The sequence below is a fragment of the Lissotriton vulgaris genome, chromosome 5 (assembly GCF_964263255.1).
Source record: "Lissotriton vulgaris chromosome 5, aLisVul1.2, whole genome shotgun sequence".
NCBI lineage: Eukaryota > Metazoa > Chordata > Amphibia > Caudata > Salamandridae > Lissotriton > Lissotriton vulgaris.
The window spans coordinates 890,214,306-890,236,439 of NC_141693.1; the positions used below are offsets into that span (position 1 = coordinate 890,214,306).

At 44.2% G+C, this 22,134-nt stretch overlaps 1 protein-coding gene across 1 annotated transcript in view; it reads right to left on the bottom strand.

Moving 5' to 3' along the window:
- Positions 1–4,011: 4,011 nt before the first annotated feature.
- The window catches only part of SLC35G1 (solute carrier family 35 member G1), a 252,519-nt gene continuing 234,396 nt past the window's right edge, over positions 4,012–22,134 (bottom strand). Inside the window, exon 3 of the mRNA XM_086922475.1 lies at positions 4,012–6,091. Coding sequence (XP_086778601.1) covers positions 5,332–6,091 — 760 coding nt within the window. The 3' untranslated portion in view covers positions 4,012–5,331. The remainder of the gene's footprint in view (positions 6,092–22,134) is intronic.

Below are 22,134 nucleotides of genomic sequence, written 5' to 3' on the forward strand. Positions count from 1 at the left end.
TTTTGCGGAGCTTTATGAAAAGACAGTTGGGTCAATGTTTGAATGGGCCTGGGACATAACAGTAAACAAAAATCTAGTATGTAGTGTGTTTGGTGCTGGTCCATCACACAAGCACAACTACCAATCCAAATGAAAATTTCAACATTTGTAGAGTAATAATGAAAGGACCTTGTGAAAGATTCAGCTAAAGTGCATCGTTAAAAAACTTCTGAATTCACACATATTTTCTGGAACAGTGTCTTTAAATTATGCATTATTTAATGTGCTTTGTATAAAAAAAAGAGTAACCCTGTCCCCCCCATAAAAGAAAGGCTGCACTTTTTCCTGTTTTTGAGTGCACTAGGTCTAGTTTCTGAGGCCACACACATCAAATTGTTAACTGTGGGATTTTAAAAATGAGGTTTTTTTTAAAAGGGCATGTTTCTAACCTCTGCTTGAGGGTTCTAGGAAGATTACTACTACTTGACTCAATGAGGAAGATGAGCTAGTGTCTTCTGAGGCACATATTGCAAATGCTATAGCTGGACCCAATTTGGGGAAATGGCTAAAACCCTTTTTTAAGGTAATGAGGATTATTGCTACTAAAAGTAGCTAGCGTTAATGGACTTGAACATATCAGATACATTTTCATTATAGAAACAGCCTTTGCAAAAGATAATACAATATTTAATCTCCTACAAGGACTACGACATAATATATACATATCTGCTGTCAGAAAGCATGCAAATTAATACCCAACACTCGGGCCATTGCAGGAGTTAACATACCTCAAAGACAAAATAGAGTGCTCCTGAATAACACGTCTTCCTTATCACAGATGATTTCCCCTTGATGGGTGGTTAGCGATCAAAGTAGCAAATCAAGTTGTGAGGAGGGGAAAGAAATTCTGAGTGAGTTGGCATGTAACATTCAACAGAGGTATTTCGTAAGACACAAGCCTTAAACCATGATCAAATAGTGTTTCAAACAAGTTCATGTTTTAAAAAACGAGCAACAAAGACAGAGAACCTGATTTAGAGTTTGATGGAGTGGGTGCTCTGTCACAAACACAACACAGTATCCTGCCCGCCAAACCCTGCCTCATTTAGAGATGGGTGAACTTTTAGTATTCTGTAAATGGATATCGCATTGGCTCTATTGATGGAATACTTTCTCTGATGTCCGGATTGAGTAGGGGCGATAGGAGGAAGGACACTACATAGCGCACCCTATTTAAGGTTGACAGTGCAATCTCTTTTTTCTTTGTCGGTGAGGGACAGGAAAAAAACAATAATGATCCCAGGCTGTGGATGTCATTTGTTTTTGTTTTTTTAAAGACAAACTCGCACTTTGGGAATTTGACTTAAAAAAACGAGAACATGTCAACGGTTTGGTGTATGGCTGTCAAAACAGAGGATGACCGAAAACCAAACCTTTAGTACATTGAAAAAAACTGCAGTGAAAGTGGCTTCTTTCAATGTCTTGAGAGAACATGATAACGTTTTCATTGAATTGTAACTCCTTTTCCTCTAAGACAGGTCTAATCGATAAGGCAGTTTGAAAAACATCATTGAAAGATATGGTATACTTGTAAAGCCTTCGGTCTGTGAACAAATGAAAGAGGTGAAAAATACAATCTTAACAAAGTTCTAAAATGTCTTTAAACAGCTGCGATTGTACTTGCTAATAATCATGACCATTGTAAACTTGACTTTACAAAAGCTGTAAGGACTACATAACTCTTAAAATGTTGAAATCCAATACAAGTTGTAAATTGGATTGCAGCCTTCCTGCCATAGAATATCACACATGTAATTACTTTTGTAAATAAAAAGATTGATGGATGCCTTTGAAATGTGTAATCGTCGTGTGGTCAGCAAATACACTATGACAAATATCATCAGGAAATGTGCTTGAGGATACAATTTGGTGAATTTTAGGCAACTATTCCCATTGTAATTACCAGCTGATTGTTAAGTGTACAGTCTATCTTTGTTGCATAGCCAAAGTGTGTTGCAGTAAGATGGGTCCTATTTTTGTGATAAGTCAAATGACTAGTACTAATCACTCAGAAAACATATAGTTTGGCACTATGCCTGTGCCCGCTTTATGATTGTTCTTAAGCTGGGCAACATAGCTGTTTGCTGTGAATTGCTTTCTGATGGTCGACTGTGCCAAAAATACTGGTTCTGAAGGTATAGGGAGGATCACTAAGGCTAACATTGTGACAATTATTAGGTGCATTATCAGGGTGTCCACGACACAGTATGCATATGTCACATGAAATGACAGGTTACAGTGCCCACAGAAATTAAAATGTGCCTTGACCAGGTTCTATTGTGTATTAAGCAAACACAAGGAGATGATGGACTCCAGTTCAGGCCATCCATATGCAAATCAGTCTTGACACTGTCCCTCATGGGAACAGTCCAGCCCGAACTGCCAAGCCCAGTCTTCCCTGGACCGAAAACAAGCATCCTGGGACCGGTTTCGGGGTGACACCCCTCAGCCAGGCTAGCTTGAATCCAGTGGCAAAGTGAGCAAGGGACTCACTCCTGAGCATACCCTACCAACTTAGGGTGAACAAAGCAAACACCAGGAGATGATGGCCGGAACGCTGAAACATTTGAGACACTCACACCCAGTCACAGATCTGGGTTGAATCCATCACCATTCTTTAGCTCACTTCACCACCCCAGTTCAGACCCAGCCATATGCAAATCAATCTTGGCCCCGTCCCTCAAGGGAACAGGAGCTCCCAACATTCCAACGTTCTAATTTGTGTTAGTCCAGTTACAAAGCCTTGGCCGTGGAAAGATGCAAAGCAATTACAGGACTGCTTATAGCATTGCAGGTAAAGTCAGTTTGTGCTGGTTACAAGGAAGTGCTGTGATAATCATGTCATTGAATCCTGTGCTGGAAACGGTATCAGGGCTGTGTGCCCACTTGTGAAGAACCAGTTCTAGAGGGAATTTGCAGGATAAGTAAATCAACAGGTGGATATAAACATAGTACAGGACCACCACGCACTATATTTTGAGCAAACATTTATGGACCTGAATGTGCACTCTCTGCAAGAGAAAACTTTTGAGTTGACAGAAATACTACATGGGTATTAATAATGTTCAAATATCAAACATTTATCTGGGAAAATGACTGTAGGATGTGTGGTCATGAAATGAGACTGAGCTGGGTAACTCAGAACAATGTGTCTTCAGAAGAGGTTAATGATACGTGGAAAAGACTTTGACGGGAGGGAGGTTGGAGAAATAAATCAGAGGATTTTAACAGTGTATGGGGATGGTATGGCAGGTCTCAAGTGGCCAAGATGGTTGAGCAAGGTGTGAGACCACACAGGTTCTGCCTTTGGGTAGAAGATATTAAAGGTAAAGGATAGGAAGGTTGCTAAGTAACTAGGTAATGTCAACTTTCTTTCATTGCCAACAAAATTAACTTCCTGAAAGGTTCTGAAAACAAATGATCAGGATACTTGCTAACTGTGGACCTATGAAAATTAAGTTACAAGCACATTTGTGAAGATTTAATGCAATGTAGAAAAAAACTTTCACTATAAAATGGCTTCTATAGGTGAAGAAGGCATTGCAAGCTGCTGAGGACAAAAAGCAAAAGAATACAACAAGCAAGATCTAGAGCGAAGTAGCATGTGTATGAATGAAGATTTCAAGGAGCTACTGGATGAGAACCTAGGGGCCCATTAGGATGTAGGGCGGATCGCCACCGCCGCATGGCGGTGGCTATCCGCCCTACATCCTAGCCCGCCCGCCACCCATTTCCCCCTGCCATATTAGTATGGCTGGGGGGACCTCGGCAGACAGAAAAACCGTCCACCACTTTTCCGCCCGGTCAACAAGTTGACCAGGTGGAAAAGGGTTTCATTTGGTGGCGGTATCTGCTAGACACCGCCATCCATATCAGGATGCCGGCGGGAGGGAGCCTTACCGCGGCGGCATTGGTGCCACTGAAAGGCATGCGTTTTTTGTGTTTCGGGGCCCGTTGCGGGGCCCCCAGGATGTTGGGGGGTTGGGGAGGGCACATGGGGTTACCTATGGTACCCCCCAGCAGTTCCATGTACAACATGGCAGGCACCGTGTGGTGCCTGCCATGTTGTGCATGGAAGTGCACAACATGCCTTCCTGGCATTGTGACGGGCGGTGCTGAGTGCACCGCCCACCACAATACCAGGAATGCAGGATGCGCCCGCCACTGTGGTGGGCACATCCTAATTGCCCCACCCCCGCCCTTATGGTGGGCTGTCCCTTTTACCGTGAGGATGGCCGGCAGACAAAGTCCGCCGGCCATCCTAATGATGCCCCTAGTGTTCAATAAAAAAAGTCCTTACGTAAAATATCAGAATAATACTTACTCTTAGTTTAAGAGCATAAAATTAGTTACTTTTTAATTAAACAAGTGCATATGTTACCCTGTTTTGTGCGAATAGAGCCATTTTCTTCTCTGTGGAACTGGTAGGCCTACTCAAGCGCTATCTGCAGAAAATAAGTGTACTTCATACCTGCTTGGAAATCATTTACTCATGCTTTTCTCCTCCAGGTATGGACAGCACACCAAAACTATGGTAAACCTGACTGGATGAACAAATGAATGTACATCTAGGTATTTGATTTTGACCCGCTACTTGCATTTGGAAAATCTAAACTGAAAGTCTACGGGTCTAATTATGATGTCAAAGGGATGGGGCCTGCTGTGGATTTTTGGCGGCCCTCCCGCCCACTTCCTTGGTGGTCCGAATGCCCGATCTGGAAGTGAGCGGGAGCACCGCCACAGGACTACCGTCACCGCCCAATTTTCTGCTACCGCGATGGCAGATGTACCCCATGGAGGTGGTCTCATGGAGCTCACAGCCAGACCAATCACGACCTGCCTTTCGGCCAACTTGTTACTGGCGGGGGCACTGCCATACGAAAGTCAGAGGAAAGGCAGGTAATTAGCCAAAGTAATGGTTCGCGGGCAAATGTGTCCATGTGCAATGTAGCTGGTGCTCATGTAGTGCCCTCCAATGCCTTCAGGTCAGGTGTGCACAATGTTTCACTTACACCACAGAATGCAAGGAAACAGTGCGCCCGAATGGCTAGAGGCACCGCAGTATGGCTGGCATTGGCTTCTTGCTCCTTTCCAGAGCTGAAGCATACCGCCGCCATGACTCCGCTGCCCGTACACCAGCATATGGTGGATGAGAAGCAGCTGACTTGGCGACAGTTTCTGGACAGCCGCCGCTGCGTGCTGGCAGCAAGACCGCCTAAGTCATAATCAGACCCTATATTTCCAGCCGTACATCCAAGGCCCTAACCATCACTCATGATCAGGATCAAGTTGCTATATTTCATTTTCTTTAGTCATTTGTGAATAGCTGTACCATTTCCGAATTCCAATACCTGCTGTACTGGCCACTACACAGAGCGCTCCTCCCACACTCCACCAAGTTGGTGAGTAGTTGAGAAAAAGATACTGAAAAATGAAGGAAAACACCACATCCATAGTTCTCATAACCGCCACAGGTCCAGCTTTTTCAACCTGCAAGGCTTTTACAAGAAATGTCTGGCCTCCTATACCCAGAAGCCCTATAGCAATGAGGAACCACCGGTCTATTCCACAAAAAGGAATAGTCCATTCACCCATAATAAAAAGGGCGATGGTGCATTCAATGAGTCCAAAAATTGCATAATACCAAATCGACAATGAATAGTGGACAGATTTTCCCATCTTTCGTAGCACAACAATGGTAGATGCAGCACCTACTGCACTGGCCACAGCTGCTAATGTTCCTTTGAGGTGAGTGGTGTAGTCTCCTTCAATGTACTCAAACTGTGTGCCAAATAAAAATGGCGGTCTTGCAATTAGCACCACTCCTGTAATGGTAAAAACTGTAAAAAAGACATCCCAGAGGGTACATTTTTCTTTCAGAAATATGCAAGCAAAAATTGATGTGAGGGCTGGACTACAAAAAGTAATAACGGTAGCATCCGCAAGAGGCATCGACTGAAAAGCGTAGTAGAGCATAATCATTGCACTGGAACCGAGGACTCCCCTGAGCACAAGGTAAATCCGCTGATCCTTTGGTCCAAGAAATCCAGTTCTGCAAAAACAAATAAAAAATATATATTATTGCCCCTGAAAACATAACCTTTGTTCGATAAGAATAGATCTGACATTAGAACATGTTTTATATACTCCCTTTTCTTTGGAGTTATAGATCAATAAATGTGATAGTTTGGACAGAAATACAAAATGTATACATACATTTTAGGAGTGGTGTAAGAAACATAATGTTTCTCTGGTGGTCCTATTCACGTCTCTATATGATCCTTTTTGGTACGTTTATAACAATGATAGGACCAACAACTTTGTGTCGGTCAAGCGATATAATGGCCCAACATATCCAGGAGATCACATTTGGTGGATTCACTAAGAGACACTTGAAATTATTCCCTCTAAAGATGTGCATAAAAGGAGACCAATGAATAAAATGAGATGGAAGTGCAAATTGCATGTGAAAGTGACCTTCTGCTCACGCATGACCTACTCACATCCAACTTCAGACAAAAGCTGCATACAATGTAGTTGACAAGGAATGGCCACATGGAAGGGCATGCGAATGTTGGCTACCGCAACAGGGGTTTAACCCATTCAGTGACTATGAGAAAATGTGTTAGTACATATGGGCCGAAATTGATAGGCAACTTTACAGGTTCACAAACCAGAAACACAAGCTCTACTTTTATTTTTTGAGTAAAAAAATACTTTATAATTTTTATTTATCAGATGAACTATAAACATATGTCCCACGTGAACTGTTTACACCACTTTAACGTAAACATGCAACTCAAGTAAGCACAACATTGACAAGGAGCAAGTTACTTATTTTCCCTGAACCTTTGTGAATCTGCTCCAGGGCCGGCTCTAGGCTCATGGTGGCCCTGGGCAGGGAGCGTAGGTAGGAGGCCCGGAAGAGGGGGTCCGGGCGGGGTGGAGCGCGCAGGCCAGTAAATAGGGGAGGGGGTCAGGGAGTTTAGAAGTGGAACAGAGCCGGAGGCCGCCAAATCCCTGCCAGGGGCCACCACGCAAATATGTATCCATCCTCAGAGGATTAATATATTAAGGATATATATTGGCGTGGTGGCCCCTGGGGTTTGGTGGCCCTGTGCAGGTGCACAGCTTGCACATGCCTAGCGCCGTCCCTGCCTGCTCCACAGGTCTCACTGTGTTCTTCTGTTTCAAACCCTCTGTTTATTTAATACTTACACAAATACCAGCTAGTGGACAAAGAAAAGGTGGCTAGCTTGCAAACAATGAGAAGAATGTGTCCCAGTTTGAGTCCTGCGCTGAGGTTATTAAGCAAAAAAAGATAAAATGAAAGCTTACTCGGATAGGAAAACATCAAAAAACATTACTGACTGGCTTAATTACATGTCCTTAGTGGTAAGTAAGGCAGCGCTTGCTGCCAACACATTTAATACCGTACCATGAAAGCAGAGTTGTGGAGCTGGTAAAGTGTAACAACGAAACACATGCATATATTTGAGGTGTTGCAGTTTTGCGGTAGTAATATTTTGTGTTGCTGTTTGTGCTGTATACAATTGACAGCAACCTAATTAAGACTGGTAGTATTAGCACTCCTTAGATGTCTGACTCGCAAATTATTGCAAATTTTCTTTACCATTTACTAAAGCATAAAGGCAAACATACATCTTTTTTATTACATTGTTTTTTAAATCCACAAACTGAGGTTCTTTGGTTTTCGACTTCATCCCGTATTCAGCCGCCATTTTGTGTCCCGTCGCCATTTTGTGTTGCCCTCACTCAGGCAGCACGGCGAACTGAGTGTTTTTGCCTTTTCCAGCTGCTACGTGTCTCTTCTGTTAAAAAGTAACCCCCTGCCCTTGTTTACGAAACCGATGTCAGGGTCTGGCCGAGTTCACTAATACATGTCTAGGTTGATTGATCCCTGTCTCGACTGACTACTTGGCTTCCCCTATTCTTTCCTTACTTTATCTTATCCGACTGGCCTTCGCTATTCTCTCCTTGTATTCTCTTGTTACATAACAATCCTTTGAGGCACAGAAATACGTCCTGCCACCTGCAAATTGGATTGTAGGCACTAGCACTGATTAACTTATGGGGAGGGGTAACACACAGGGCCTGAAAGAAGGGATTATTTAGCACACTTGATAGCTTGTTATCCAACTTTTCCTATTGGCTAGCCTTGTATGTATTGGGAGTGTACGTTGTAAATATGTGTGCTATAAAAGATTGTGCGCCACGGAATAAAGTGGCTGTCTCCTGAGAACCTACTCTGTACTTCTGGGAAAACTGTGCTTAGCTGCAGCTAATAAACCTGGTTTTCTACGCCTAACAGAGTGTCTTGTGTCTCTGTCCGACAAGGCAGGTGAACTCGGAGATTTAAAGGCATCCCTGCGCCGCCAGGCCAATAAGGCTCGGTTCTCCAACTGGCACCCAATGTGGGGCGGCTTCAGTGGTAGCGGTTCAGTCCGAGGGTCGTGAGAAACCTCGCAGGAAAATTCCGGAGGATTCGCGAACCACGTCAAGCGACCCCTGTATGTCTAAGTGGACCAACGGTCTTTTGCAGCGCGGCTACTCCTTTCCGACGGCTGCTGGCGACTGCTGCCGTGACTGCCGCCCTGCCTTGGCCCATTTGGTGATGCCTGGTATTGCGAGACATTAGACGGACCTCTGTTGGCGTGAGAGACCACTTAGTTAAGTATTTGTGGGTAGCGCCCACTTCTTTGTTTTGTTTTTGGGTTTGTTATTCGACCATTGCAATAGCCGAAGCCAAGGGGTGAGTACGTTTGTGCTGTGTTATTTGCTTTAACCCCTTGAAGTTTGTAAACAGACCAGTGAATTAAAGATGCCTGGTTTTAGCAAATTTAGGAAGTTTTGTTGTCTTGGTTGCAATAGGGATTCCCGGCTAGAGGACTCTTGTCTTATTCCTACGGTTGGAACTCCCACTTATGAGCTCTATTCGAAACATGGTGTTGGCCCCATTGCCTTTAACGAAGCATGGATCCGATACACAAAGAAAGATGGTGTTTTGCAGTGGCCACAAAATGGTAGCTTTAAGCCTGACATATTAGACAATCTGGAAGCAATTTTGTTCAAAAGAAAAGCCCGTCCGGCAATGTTTGACTCTTTCCGCCTCTGGCGTAAGGAAGCCAAACAGAGAGAAATTAAGCAGGCAAAAAGAGATAGGAAAGCGAACGGTATGACGATTATACAGGCTGCCCAGCAGTTTAAAGAAAATGAGTTTGATTGGGCGATTGAAGTCTCAGACAGACAGCATCGTATGGCAATAGATAGATGTTACCGTGTGTTGCCTACTTCTCCACAGAGTAAGGATCTTGACGAAGATCCCTTAATGTCCCATTTGTTGAGGTTGCCTCCGCCCTATGTACCAGGTGCTAATGCACCCCCATTGTTACCACTTGTCCAGCAACCTGTTGTTCAGCCAGTTGATCCAGCTCTTCCACAATTGCCACTTGCAGTATTGCCACCCCGCCTCCTTTGCCACCGACTTCTGTATCTCAGTCTCCTTTACCCTCGGTTCCTCTTGTAACTGTCAGCCCCTCTCCTCATTTGCTTAATACCTTGTCTCCCGTTTTACTGTCAGATTCTCCCACAGCTCGTAAACGATTGGTCGATACTGTTTCTGGCCTTTTCTCCCCCTTCTTTGGGTCTTTTAACATGACTCCTGCTCTTTCTCGAAGGCAATCCCGTAGTCAACTCCCGGATTCCGACGAGCGAATTGCGTTGGACTCTCTTGCTCACAAATGGATCATGAGTGGTCCACAGTAAAGTGTGGACGATATCATGAGCACCTTTCACCAGTGGAATGCGCCCACGCAGAGATATGTTTTTAATGTTATGTGTGACAATCTTGTCAAAGAATGGGAGGATATGGATTTGGGTTTAGCTCCCCAGGGTCTGTTAGACGTGCAGGCTAAATTTGATAAAGGACGTATTGTGGATTCTGAAGTTGAGGACGCCGTAAGGACACTTGTCACTTTCAGGTCTTTATTTTCTTCTCAGACTATTCTTTAACCTGATCCTGCAGTTAGACAGAAAATGAAACATTATCCTATGAGAGAAGTTCCTCCAGTATGGAGAGAAGAGGTTCCACAGGCAGGCAATATTCCGCGTGTCCCTGCTCATTTCCAGCGTATATGGGTACATGTCCCCTGGAAACGATCTGAAGTTTTGGCGCTTAAACAGTCTTTACCGGACCCTCGTAAAAATCCCACTGGGTATTATAAAGAGCTGTACCAGACTGTTGATGCGTGTATTATGAATTTGGCCGATATTGATATGCTGATGGGAAATGTAGTTCAACAAGCGTTATGGGCTTGGATTCGTAGGGAGGACCATGACCAAGCTTTAGGTGGTAATTGGGCTGCTATAACTGCCGCGGATGCAGCACAAGTAGGTGGTACTAAATCAGATGATTTGATTGCACAATTGCCCGGTAGGATCATCATTTTAATGAAAACGATGATGCCTGCCTTACGTGTTAACTGGGATGAGTTAGCTGCGTGTAAACAGAAGAAAGATGAGAGTGTCTCCGATTTCTTTACCCGTTTCGAGGAGACGTTCATCGACCACAGTGGTCAAGATATGAGTACTGACGGTGGACAGCAATTATTCGTGGATAAATTTGTATTTAATTTACTTCCAGAATTATCGCATAAATTGAAAGACTCTGAAAGTTCATGGGCTGTTTCTTCGTCTGCCCAGATATTAGCTACTGCTCAGTATTACGAGAATAGGGATAAGGAGGAAAACGATAAGATCAAGAAAAAGACTAAAGAATTGAAAACAAAGGTTCTTTTGCAACAGGCTTATCCCCCTCGTTCTGCTCAGCGCCAATTTCAACAGCCTCCACAGTTTCAGCGGTTGTTACAGAAACCTGAACCCTTTGTTCCCCGACCTTTGCTAGGTCCTAATCAATGTGCCTATTGTAAAGAGGAAGGTCATTTTAAGAATAGTTGTCCAGTTTTATTGCAGCGTAATGGTGGATTCCCAGGGCCGTGAGGCCGTGGTGGTTTTCAATCAGCACCCAGAGGTAGAGGGCGAGGTGAGTTGTCTCATGGACAGCGTTCCTTTCCCCCTCAGAATTCTATGAATTACTTTGACCAGCAGAATACTCAGTCTGCGCAATATTATAATGACGTCTATTGTGTTGAAAGTGAGAATCAGGATTTTCATACTAGCTAGGACAGCCATGGACATAGCAAGGGAGTCGTATCAGTTCCAGTGGATCAGAATGGGTCTTATTTTGAAGTTGTTGCATTGGGTGTTTCAGAGCCATTTCTTTTGGATACTGGTGCAATGCGAAGTTCTATCATTCACTCCAAACTCCCTGGGGCATCTTTGTCTGGCTTAACAAATGTTTCTGTAGGATTCTCTGGCGCCCCAGTTAGTAACCCGGTTTTTACCCTTTGCCTATTTCGATTGGTCCTTATGATTTGGAGGCCCGCTCATTTTAACGACTGGTTTTGGCGAGAATTTGCTGGGTTTGGACTATTGAAACGTCTTCATGCAACATTGTATTGTTCCCCCTCTGGTGTACATCTTACTCTAGGTGAGAAGTTGGTTTCTTCTATGTATTTTTCCAACGACCAACTCCCACCTGAATTGCATTCTCTTCCTGCTGCGCTTTGGGCCACGGGTCCGAATGATGTTGGTCTGCTCCAAATTCCACCTTACGTGGTTACTGTCAAGCCTAATGTTAAATTACCACGCATTCCTCAGTATAAAATTTCCAACGATGGTGAAAGAGCTTTGTTGGTCATTATCTATGATCTGGTTCAGAAGCGTGTGGTCGAAGAAACAAGAGGAAATGTTTGCAATAGTTCTGTTTTACCTGTTCTTAAACGCACTGATCCTTCTCAGCTTCCTGTATATCGTTTTGTGATCGATCTTCGGGAGGTCAACATAATTGTTGTCCCCCAGTTTCCTGTCGTCCCAGATATCACTGCCTTGCTTACAATGATACCTGCTTCAGCTGCCTGGTTCTCAGTTATTGACCTCAAAAATGCTTTCTTCAGCATTCCTATTGCCGAGGAGAGTAGGGATATTTTTGGCTTCTCTCTCGGAGGCCGAAGTTTCCGATTCAAACGTGCACCTCAAGGCTATTTTGAGAGTCCTTAAATTTATAATCAGGCTTTAAAATCTCAGCTCGATGCTTTCACTTTGCCCACAGGTGCCACTCTTATTCAGTATGTGGACGATTTGTTAGATGCTGCTGATTCGGAGGATGTTTGTAAGAATGTGACTGTTTTACTTTTGCGTCATTTGTCTGACCTACATCACAAGGTGTCACCCTCTAAATTACAATATTGCAGCCAAGAGGTTACCTACTTAGGTCATCTCTTGTCGAAGGAGGGAAGACGATTGATCCCAGAATGTATTCAAGCAATCGCACACATTTCTGTACCATCCACGCAAAGGGAGGTGCGTACCTTTCTGGGAATTACCTCTTATTATAGACAGTGGATTCCAAATTTTTTTTTGTTGGCTAAACCTCTGCTGGAACTTACTCTGAAAGACACACCCCAACCTCTTCCTTGGACTGACGAATGTCAGAAGAGTTTTTCTGACTTACGTACTGCCTTGTGTTCTGCCCCTGTGTTAGGTACTCTGGATTACAGTAAGCCTTTCACACTCTACGTTCATGAAAGAGAAGGTTGTGCGTAGACAGTTTTAACACAACAATTTGGAGACAAACAGCGGCCATGTGCCTATTTTTCGGCTACATTGATTCCAGTAGCCAAGGCATTGCCTAGTTGTCTCAGAGCTACAGCAGCAGCAGCGATCTCCATTCGTTAATCTGCTGGATTGGTACTGGATAACACTCTTGTTGTTATGGTACCAAATGCAGTTGATACTCTTTTGAACAGAACAAAAACACAACATCTCACGAGTGCCCGCTTGTCTGGGTATGAGCTGACGCTCTTGGCTAGTCATATACACATCAGGCGGTGTAATACTTTGAATCCAGCAACACTGTTACCCATTCCAGAAGAGAAAGAAACTCAAGAACAACATGATTGTTTTCTCCGTACAGAGGAGGAAACGAAAGGCAGAATAGACTTAAAAGATACACCACTCGTGGACCCGGATGGGATCCTATGGGTGGATGGGTCTTGTTTCAAGCTTCCCAATGGCGAGACGACTGCGGCCTATGCTGTTACCACCTTGTATACAGTAGTGGAGAGGGCACGCATTACACAGAATTCAGCCCAATCAGCTGAGCTGATTGCCCTGACTAGAGCGTGTGTGTTGGCTAAGGGAAAGAGAGTGAATGTTTACACCGATAGCCAATACGCCTTTGGCGTGGCTCATAGTTTCGGTCGTTTGTGGAAGGAAAGAGGATTCTTTACTTCCCATGGGACTAAGATACAGCATGGCCAGTTGGTCAGTTGGTAACTGACCTTCTCGAATCACTTGCTTTCCCTACCCAAATAGCAATAGTGAAGTGTAGTGCACATAAAAGGATCACTGATGATGTGGGTCGCATGTGTGTTGCAGGCCCTGCAAGATGGGTCAGAGAAGGAGCAATATGTGAGGACACAATAGAAAGTGTGAGAATGATTCAAGAAGAGGCTACTGAAAAGGAAATGAGTAAGTGGAGAGAAAGTACGGGAATGTTGGACGCGACAGGGTGTTGGATGGAATTGTCAGAACATCAGCGTTGGCTGTTACCAGAAGCCTATGTTCTGCCTGTAGTTACTATGGCGCATGGTCCAGCCCACATTAGTGCTAAAAGGGATATGCAAACTTCTGGCTCCAGTATGGCAGAATGAAGGAATCTCTAAATGTGCGGAAAATGTGGTGAAACATTGTATCGTTTGTTTGATGCATAATCCAGGAAAAGGGAACCCCAACTCCGGCAGGTCATTTTGCTGCCCCTACGTAGCCTTTTGAGGTATTACAAATTGATTACATTCATATGGAACGTTGTAATAACCTTAAGTATGTTTTGGTGGTGGTGTGTGCCTTTTCCAAATGGATAGAGGCCAACCCCCTAAAGGACAATACTGCTTTGTCCACTGCCAAAGTCCTTTTGAAGGAATTCTTCCCGAGGTTTGGTTTGCCACGAATTGTCTGGAGTGATAATGGAAGTGAATTTGTAGGGCAAATTATGCAGAAGGTGTGTGCGGGTCTTGATATTAGGCAGAAATTCCATGCGGCGAACCACCCTCAGTCAGCAAGTTTGGTAGAGTGCTATAATGGCACTCTCAAGCTCAAACTGGCAAAGATTCAGGCCAGCACGGGTCTTGCTTGACCGGACGCTTTACCTTTGGCACTTTTATCTACAAGAACAGCTGTACATTCTCGCTTAGGACTCAGCCCATACAAGGTCGTTTTTGGGCGCCCAGCCAACGTCTGGGGAGTGCCTCGACCTAAAAAGTACTCCGAAATTCCGTATCCTATGTTGATTGACTACTTACATGACCTCACCACTAAATTGCGTGTTCTTCACCAACAGGTTCAAAACGCTTTGCCGGAGGCCTCCGCATATCCAGGTCATTCCATCCAACCCGGAGACTGGGTTTGCCTGAAGAATTTTCAGAGGAAAAAGAAATTGGAACCTCGTTGGGGGCCGCCTCGGCAAGTTCTTTTAGTAACACGTACAGCAGTAAAAGTTGTCGGAAAGAAGAATTGGTTTCATGGCGTTCACTGCAAAAGGGTACCTTTGCCTTTGCCTTTTGACCAGTGGGTCCGCAAGGGTATAGGTGATAGTGAGAGCGAAAGGGTCCCTCGGTTGGTACCTTTCAGTAGTGCACGTCTGGATCGGACGAGGTCTGAAAAAGAAGACGATGACGTGTTGCAAGAAGCTGTACCCTCACATTTGCGATTGAACACAATGAACTCAGAGACTTTGTTTCGAGAGCAAACGATACCTAACAAGACCAGGTACAACCTAAGACCTAGACTGATTAAGAACAATTGAACTTTTTCTCTTTTCTTTTTCTGGTTATATTTTTAAGAGACATTTCTTTTCACTATCCATCAAGTTGCAGGGTCACGGTAGGAGTCTTAGGCTGTGACCTGAGTAGTGACAGTAGGTCTGCAGGACTTGCAGTGTCATAGGACGGCTAATAATCACAACTAAGTGATCTAGGATGATTACCATGAGCAACGCTTTAGAGAATGGATATTAAAGTGGAAAAGAATGATAAAAAGCAAGAAATGAAAAGTTAATATAAGAAATTGTTGTTTAGTCCATGTGGCGTAACCTTGTGTATTTTAATATGTTCATGTATTGTATTGGCTTGTGTGAGTTGGGTTGTTCACACTATGCAGCAAGCACCTGTTCCTACTTCTGTTTCTTATCCTACTACTGCCTCCCCGCATCAGTTCCATACAGATCCAGATTAGCTTTATTCGATTTTCATAGTATAAAATCATAAAAAACAACAGTACATATATATACACATCATAAAATTTCATTTGACATTAAATAACATTTATGATAAAAACAGTATTAAATCAGCATGTAATTAGTCCATCATGTAGCGAAATTAGCTAATCAGTAAGTTACGTTTCCTCAGGACACTTTTTAAAAAGCCCGTCATGACCATGGTACATGTAACATTTCCCAGCTGTTGTAGACTAAGGTACGCAGGCCTGCATTGCCGCCACGCTCCATATATCAAGTATGGCTTGATCCATCTGCTACGTTCCTTCTCATACAGTTTGCAAAATAACACCACATGAAAAGTAGATTGCGTTGACATATTATCAAATGGACATAAATCTAAGATTCCCGACCAGGTTGGAAATGTAACCAGACAGTGAAATAAATCAAACCTAAACCTGGTCAGAATAAAACGATCGAAGCCCATGGTACAGAGGGTCAGGTAAGGTTGTATTGCGTAGCAAGGCAGTGACAGTTGATGTTGAGCTACAGTTTTCTTTGTGAGCTCCGCTGAGCATCTTAACCCTTTTGATGCTCATGACGAGCTCAGCTCGTCATGAGGCACAGTTGAACTGTGCTTATGACGAGCTCAGCTCGTCATGAAACTATAGTATTCAAATAATGTCAGCACAGGAGGGGAAAAGTCACAGCAGCCAAGGTGTTAACAAAACAAAATGGTCCATGAATAGCCTTTTTAGTTCTTTCTTTGGCACTCCACAGATCAATTCTGGGTTACTAAATAGCTCTGGCCTTTGCAGGTCAGTTAGCGTTTTCCTGACATTCTCAAGCCATCGAATTCGCTTGGATTTGTCCAAGCCCATGGTATCCCTAATAATGTCTTGATTTAGGCCAAGGGCATTTGATACCTATACCCATACTCTCCGCCAGAGCAAAATGGGTTGCAGTTTGATCAAGTCTGAAATATAGTCCATGCCTAATTCTGAGTGACAATTAAAAACAGAAGTACCCTGAGGAAGAGCTAACATGTATCTAAAAAATTTGTTTTCTGCTGTTTGCAGAGAGGATGTATCCTGGTACCCCCTGATTCCTGCCCCGTATAACGCTATACTTCTACATTTGGCCACATAGATATTTAGCATGATTTCAGGGGGTCGTTTGACTAATTTGGTCGCAAAGTGCATCAGTGCCGCAATAGATCGTTTGAAGGATAGAGTCCTGTTCTTAACCTCAAGGCCCCATGAGCCCGAACTATCGATTGTTACCCCCAGGTAGGGAAAAGTTTTGGTATGTTCAATTTTAAGTCCTGTCACTTTAAGGTGCTTACAAGAGGCGCGACCTTTACCACTGAGCATCACGAACGACTTTTTGGCATTAATTCTAAGGCCCCTAGCTTCCATAAATTCTACGTACTTAAGTAGAGCCTTCTGGGCACCCACCTTGGTTCTAGCCATCAATACCGCGTCGTCCGCATAGAGAAGGGAGACAATCTGTTTTTTACCATAACTCGGTGAGTCAATTTTACTGGCCCCCAATGTCTCTTCCAAGTTGTTCGTATATAGGGAGAAAAGAAAGGGGGCCAGAACGCAGCCTTGTCTCACCCCCTTCTCTATGCGGAAAGACCCTGTACACTCCCCCCTCAACCCGTGCCTCACCTTAGCTGTTGCCCCTGAATAGAGCTGCCGGAGAAAAAACACAATGGCAGGCTCTACATTCATTTCCTCAAATATTTGCCACAACTTGAGATGTTGCACGCAATCAAAAGCGGCTGAGAGGTCAACGAAATTACGTACAGTTGGCCTTCCTTGGCCTGGGTATATTTCTCCTGCAACATTACAAAGTTTAGGACCTGCTCCACGGTACCCATGCCCTCACGGAAACCATACTAGACGGGGCTTAATACGCCATACTCCTCAGCCCCCGTTTACATTTTGTTTAATACCACTCTACCTGCAATTTTCATGAGGGAGTCTAATAGGGATATTGGTCTATAATTAGCTGGACTCTCCCTATCCCCCTTTTTATATATCGGTATTATCACCGATTCTGACCATGTTTTAATGAAACCTTTAGCACAGCAAGCTTCAAGAACCCGTGTGCAAAGTGGGGCCCATAATTCAATGTTCGTTTTTATAAATATCATTGGGGATCCCGTCAGGACCCGGGGCTTTATTGTTTCTACTAGCATTTATTGCTAGTTGGACTTCCTCGGGAGAGATCTCCATGACTATCGGGCAATGATGGTCTACTAAAGGATACCCATTTACCACAGCCTCATTTAATATAGTCCCTTCCGTGTTCTTATAGACATTTGAGAAGAAATCAATCCATGTTTTCTCATCTATTGCAATTTCAATTCTCGCTATATCTTTCTTAGTGAAAAAGGGGGCATTAACTGCCTGCCAAAATAATTTGGGATCTCTGGACTGCGAAGCCCTCTGCAAGTTCTGCCATGCTTGCTCTTTAATTTCCTTTTTCCATTGGCATCTTGCAGAGTTATATCCCTTTCTGCATATTCTAATTTCGTCCGGGTCCCTTGGGTTGTTACTTAGAGCGACCTTCAGGGCAGAATATGCCTTGGTGCATTTAGAATCAAACCAGCCATTACTTTTATTAGTCTTGCTGGTATGTGCCCTAGTTAGTGTTTCCTGAATGAGAGTTGTAATATGGGAGAAAGCCTCCAGGGTTTTATCCATGTTAGAGTTCTCATCAAGACAAACCATTATATGGGCTAAAGCCTTTGCCACAATTTCAGTGGATTTTTTCTTGGGGTCTACGATGCTCCATTTTAAACCACCCCATTTTGGCAGTGGCGTCCATACCAAAGACTCATTTGTGGGGCATTGTTACTCTCGGGAATGGTTATAGTCACGCTAAGGGGGAGGTGATCACTCAGGCCAATTATATGGGTCTCGAATTTTTCCACCCAACTGGAAAACCTGTTGGGTACGATGATAAAATCAATAACGGATTGAAACTCCCTAGCTAAGAAGGTAGGACTAAACTCAACCTTGGGGGAACACATCATGTTAGCAAAGCCGAGGTCCAGATTGGCCATAATGCTGTTAATTTTCTCGCCTCTATCAGAGTGCGTGAAGTGACTACTGCACACCCCTACTTCCCGACCGTATCCCTGAAATCCACAAGTATCAAAATTACATATGTTAATGTTAAAGTCGCCCACCCACATCAATACAGCGTCTTTTCCTTTCAGTAAGTTTAGGTGATTTAATTCCACTTGTAAATTGTTAAGTACTTCTACATAATCTGCCTTTTTTATGTTGTTGTAGAAGTTTACCATAACTAACTCTACACTGGCATTTAAAGTAACAGAAACCAGTTGGTAATAGTGAGAGCAATTTCTACTAACAATCTTTGTTACCTTCAGCAAGTTGGAAATGCAAATACAAATGCCTCCCTTGTGCCTACCATGCATAGAGCGTACTGCCGGGATGTGAAAGGTCTGAAAACCATCTAGGTGTTTTTCATTTAGGAGCCAGGTTTCCTGAATACATAGAATATCAATATTCTGCAAAAACTCCCCCAGATGGTGTTAGATATTTTACTCTCTAACCCACAAACATTCCAAGACACAACCCTCACTTGACCACCCTGCTGTACAAGGGATTTATGGATTGGGCATGATTTACTACTCCTCTGCCCCTCTACCGTCGAGCCCCCCCATTCAGCATCATTCTTATCCTTGCCATCGTTAATTTCAAGACTCACTGATGTGGTACCTCTTTCATTCCCTGGTGTTGCTCTGGTCCTATGTTTATCATTTTTTGCTATATTGAGTTTGGGTGTATGCGATATCATGCAGCCCAGTTGGCACTCTATTGGTGGTACCCATGCAGCATTTTTCACCCGATCAGCCTGGTCATGGGATACAATCTGAGTGGGCATCCTCCAGACCCGGGGGACATAGCTGTCTTTATAGATAGCAGTTGCTTTGATTTTGCCACTACCCAGTCAGTCGCAGTCGTTCAGGCCAGAAAGTACTGCAAACCTATTTAATCCTTCAAACACTGGGATAGGGCCCTCACCCCCTGGTTAATTTGATACTGGTGCCTCATTCTGTGGTATCCCCAGCCCTTCGGTACTTGTTGATATGGTAACCTATTTTGTGTCCACATGTTCCATCCATTGGGTCTTGGTCTATTCAAGTCCCTGTAGAAGTACTCTAATGGTAGAATCTCAATTCCTTGGTTCTGTGTCCCTGCACTAAACATAACCTCCCTTAATATACTCCCTACTGGTTCTGGGTTATCGAAGTTAATTACTACGCAATCCCCAGTATTACTTTTCTGTGTCCTGTCCAACCAGGCCACCCTTCGGGCCATTATGACGTTTTGCCCTATCCTGCTATCCAGTGTCGTGTTTTTCCTAGCCAATGAACCACCTTGTTTTTTAGTTGACCATAATTCTCCCTTGTTTTCCTTATTTAAAGGTGGGACATTACCCAGCACCAGTACCAGTGGTGAGCTTTCAGGGGGTAAGTTAATAACCGGTAAGGGAGCCCGATTATCCATACGTTCTGAGCTATCGCCACCCCCCTCGCCCTTGCTTTCTCTTGATGCTTGTTGTGGGGTATGCTCGGTGTTCAGAATGTTTGCTGTGATTCGTTTCCCTGATGGAGGTTTGTGTACTAGGCCACTGACCGGTAACCTCTTACTATTATCATGTGGCCTCAAATCATCCGGTACAGCCTTGGGCGCTGGGCAAGTGTTGACCGGTACTTTAGGGCCTGTGAGTATGCCACACTCAAGCCCCGTACCCCTATTTTGCACCGATGGTGCAAGATTGGCCAGCTTGCGTGTGTTGTCTAGGGTAACTTCACTCAGGACATTCAATTTTTCCGTTGATTTTCTTCAATCTTTCAATAAGGGGAAGCGTAAATGATCTAAGTAAGTGTATCATATTGCTAGTGGTCAGTTCTACATCATTTGATATTGGTTGGGCATTAATTTGGGGCGGGTATCTCAGAGTGTCGGATAATAAGGAGCTCATTTCTGTAGTAATAGGCATGGTGGTGGCCTTTCTAGGGGCAGGTATACCCAAATTCCCTGAAAGTTTGGAAACTTTTGGTTTCCTACCTAGTTGGCGACCCCCTCCCCTCTTTCTTTTGCCCAGCTGTTTGGGACACATGGCTGTTTTTGTTTTTAAATCAGCGGGCTGTATACTTTTCCTAGCTACAATGGGATGGAATCCCTTCGAGGACATACTAGTACAGGAAGAAATGTCCAGAGACATTGTATTAGCTCCCCATATTAATGAGTTTTTTTTTATCAGGTGTTCGATTCTGAGGGCTAGAGCTGATTGTAATCAATCTTTGGGGTTCAACGTGATCCGGTGTTACAACATTTTTCAGGTTGCCCAGCGAGGATCGCTTCACACTTGTAAGTTCTAGGGATAGTCGTTTTTCCATGAGGGCAATTTCCCTCTCAAGGACCCCAGCAGCTCTCGTAAAGAAATTGTCCAATGTCCCAGTTAAGCTTCCTCCCGGTTCGCGCGTCACACTTTTACTCCCCTTTCCAGTATTATGAGCCATAATGCGTAGTATATATGTATGTCAGGTACGATACTAATACTAATATATTGAGGAGCTCCACCCCTCAGGCCACAGAAAGAGTCTTACCAGTCTTCTGACGGATTTTAGAGGGGTGGCCCAGTCCAGTCTTGTACAGCCTTGGACGGCCATAGACGGCCCGCCCTTTGCCCGGGCTTAGCCCGGCGCAGATCCGCGCACGGTCCCGCGTCGCGGGGGCTGGCCGGGATTTATCGCGCCTCCGAGCGCACAGGTGACATTGCGGCGACGCCGGGGAGCCTGGGTAATGAAGTCTCCTGGTCCTCTCCTCGGCAGCCTGCGGGATGCGGCGGCGAGAGACCAGGAGTTCCTGTGGCATGTTGCAGGTCAGTGCCAGACAGTTTAAGCAGGTCCCAGAGCACGAGCAAATTAGGAGAACAGAATACTTTAACAATTCATTCATCCAGTTGTTGCATCAGCATCAACTGGTAGTCAATTCTACTGACTGTTGGGTTTGTGGACTCATGCCCCATAACACAGAGAGAGGGATGCCATATTTAGTCCTTCCGTTTTCTTACGAAGGTTCCGCTTGGGCCTATTTGGCCATGTTTTCCAATGTATACCAGAATCAACTTCGATATTCTCCTGGTGGTCCATATGGTGGTGGAGCAGATTTTAGTCATAGTTCTTTGATAAAGGGAATAGTGACCATGACTAGAATTGCCGAAATTGGTAAGATTCCCGTTGATGAGAAACGAGCGTATGACGGTTGGAACGTGACTCGTTACGTTACTAGCCTCACAGATAAGGCTAGACGAAGGAGATCCACACCAATTTGGACCGTACCTCATCGAGGTAATTCATGTCTGCAGATAAATGGTCAAAATATTAAAACCCAACAGGAAAAGAGTGTTTGTTCCCATACATACATCTACTCACCTCAGATTTCTTCACCGTTAGTGCCATTTCAAGGCACATATTTTGTCTGTCACGACAGAGCCTACACGTGGCTTCCCACCTACTTTTCAGGAACGTGTTATGTGGCTTTTCTTCTCCCCCCGACATACACTGCTCCTTCAGGTCATCACAGAAAAAGATATGGCAGAGGGGTTATCGATTCTAAGGACAAAGCAGGACAAGAAGGAGGCAACTTTATCAAAGGGTTTCTTCCTTTCTGGGACCCAATGGCCAATAGCAG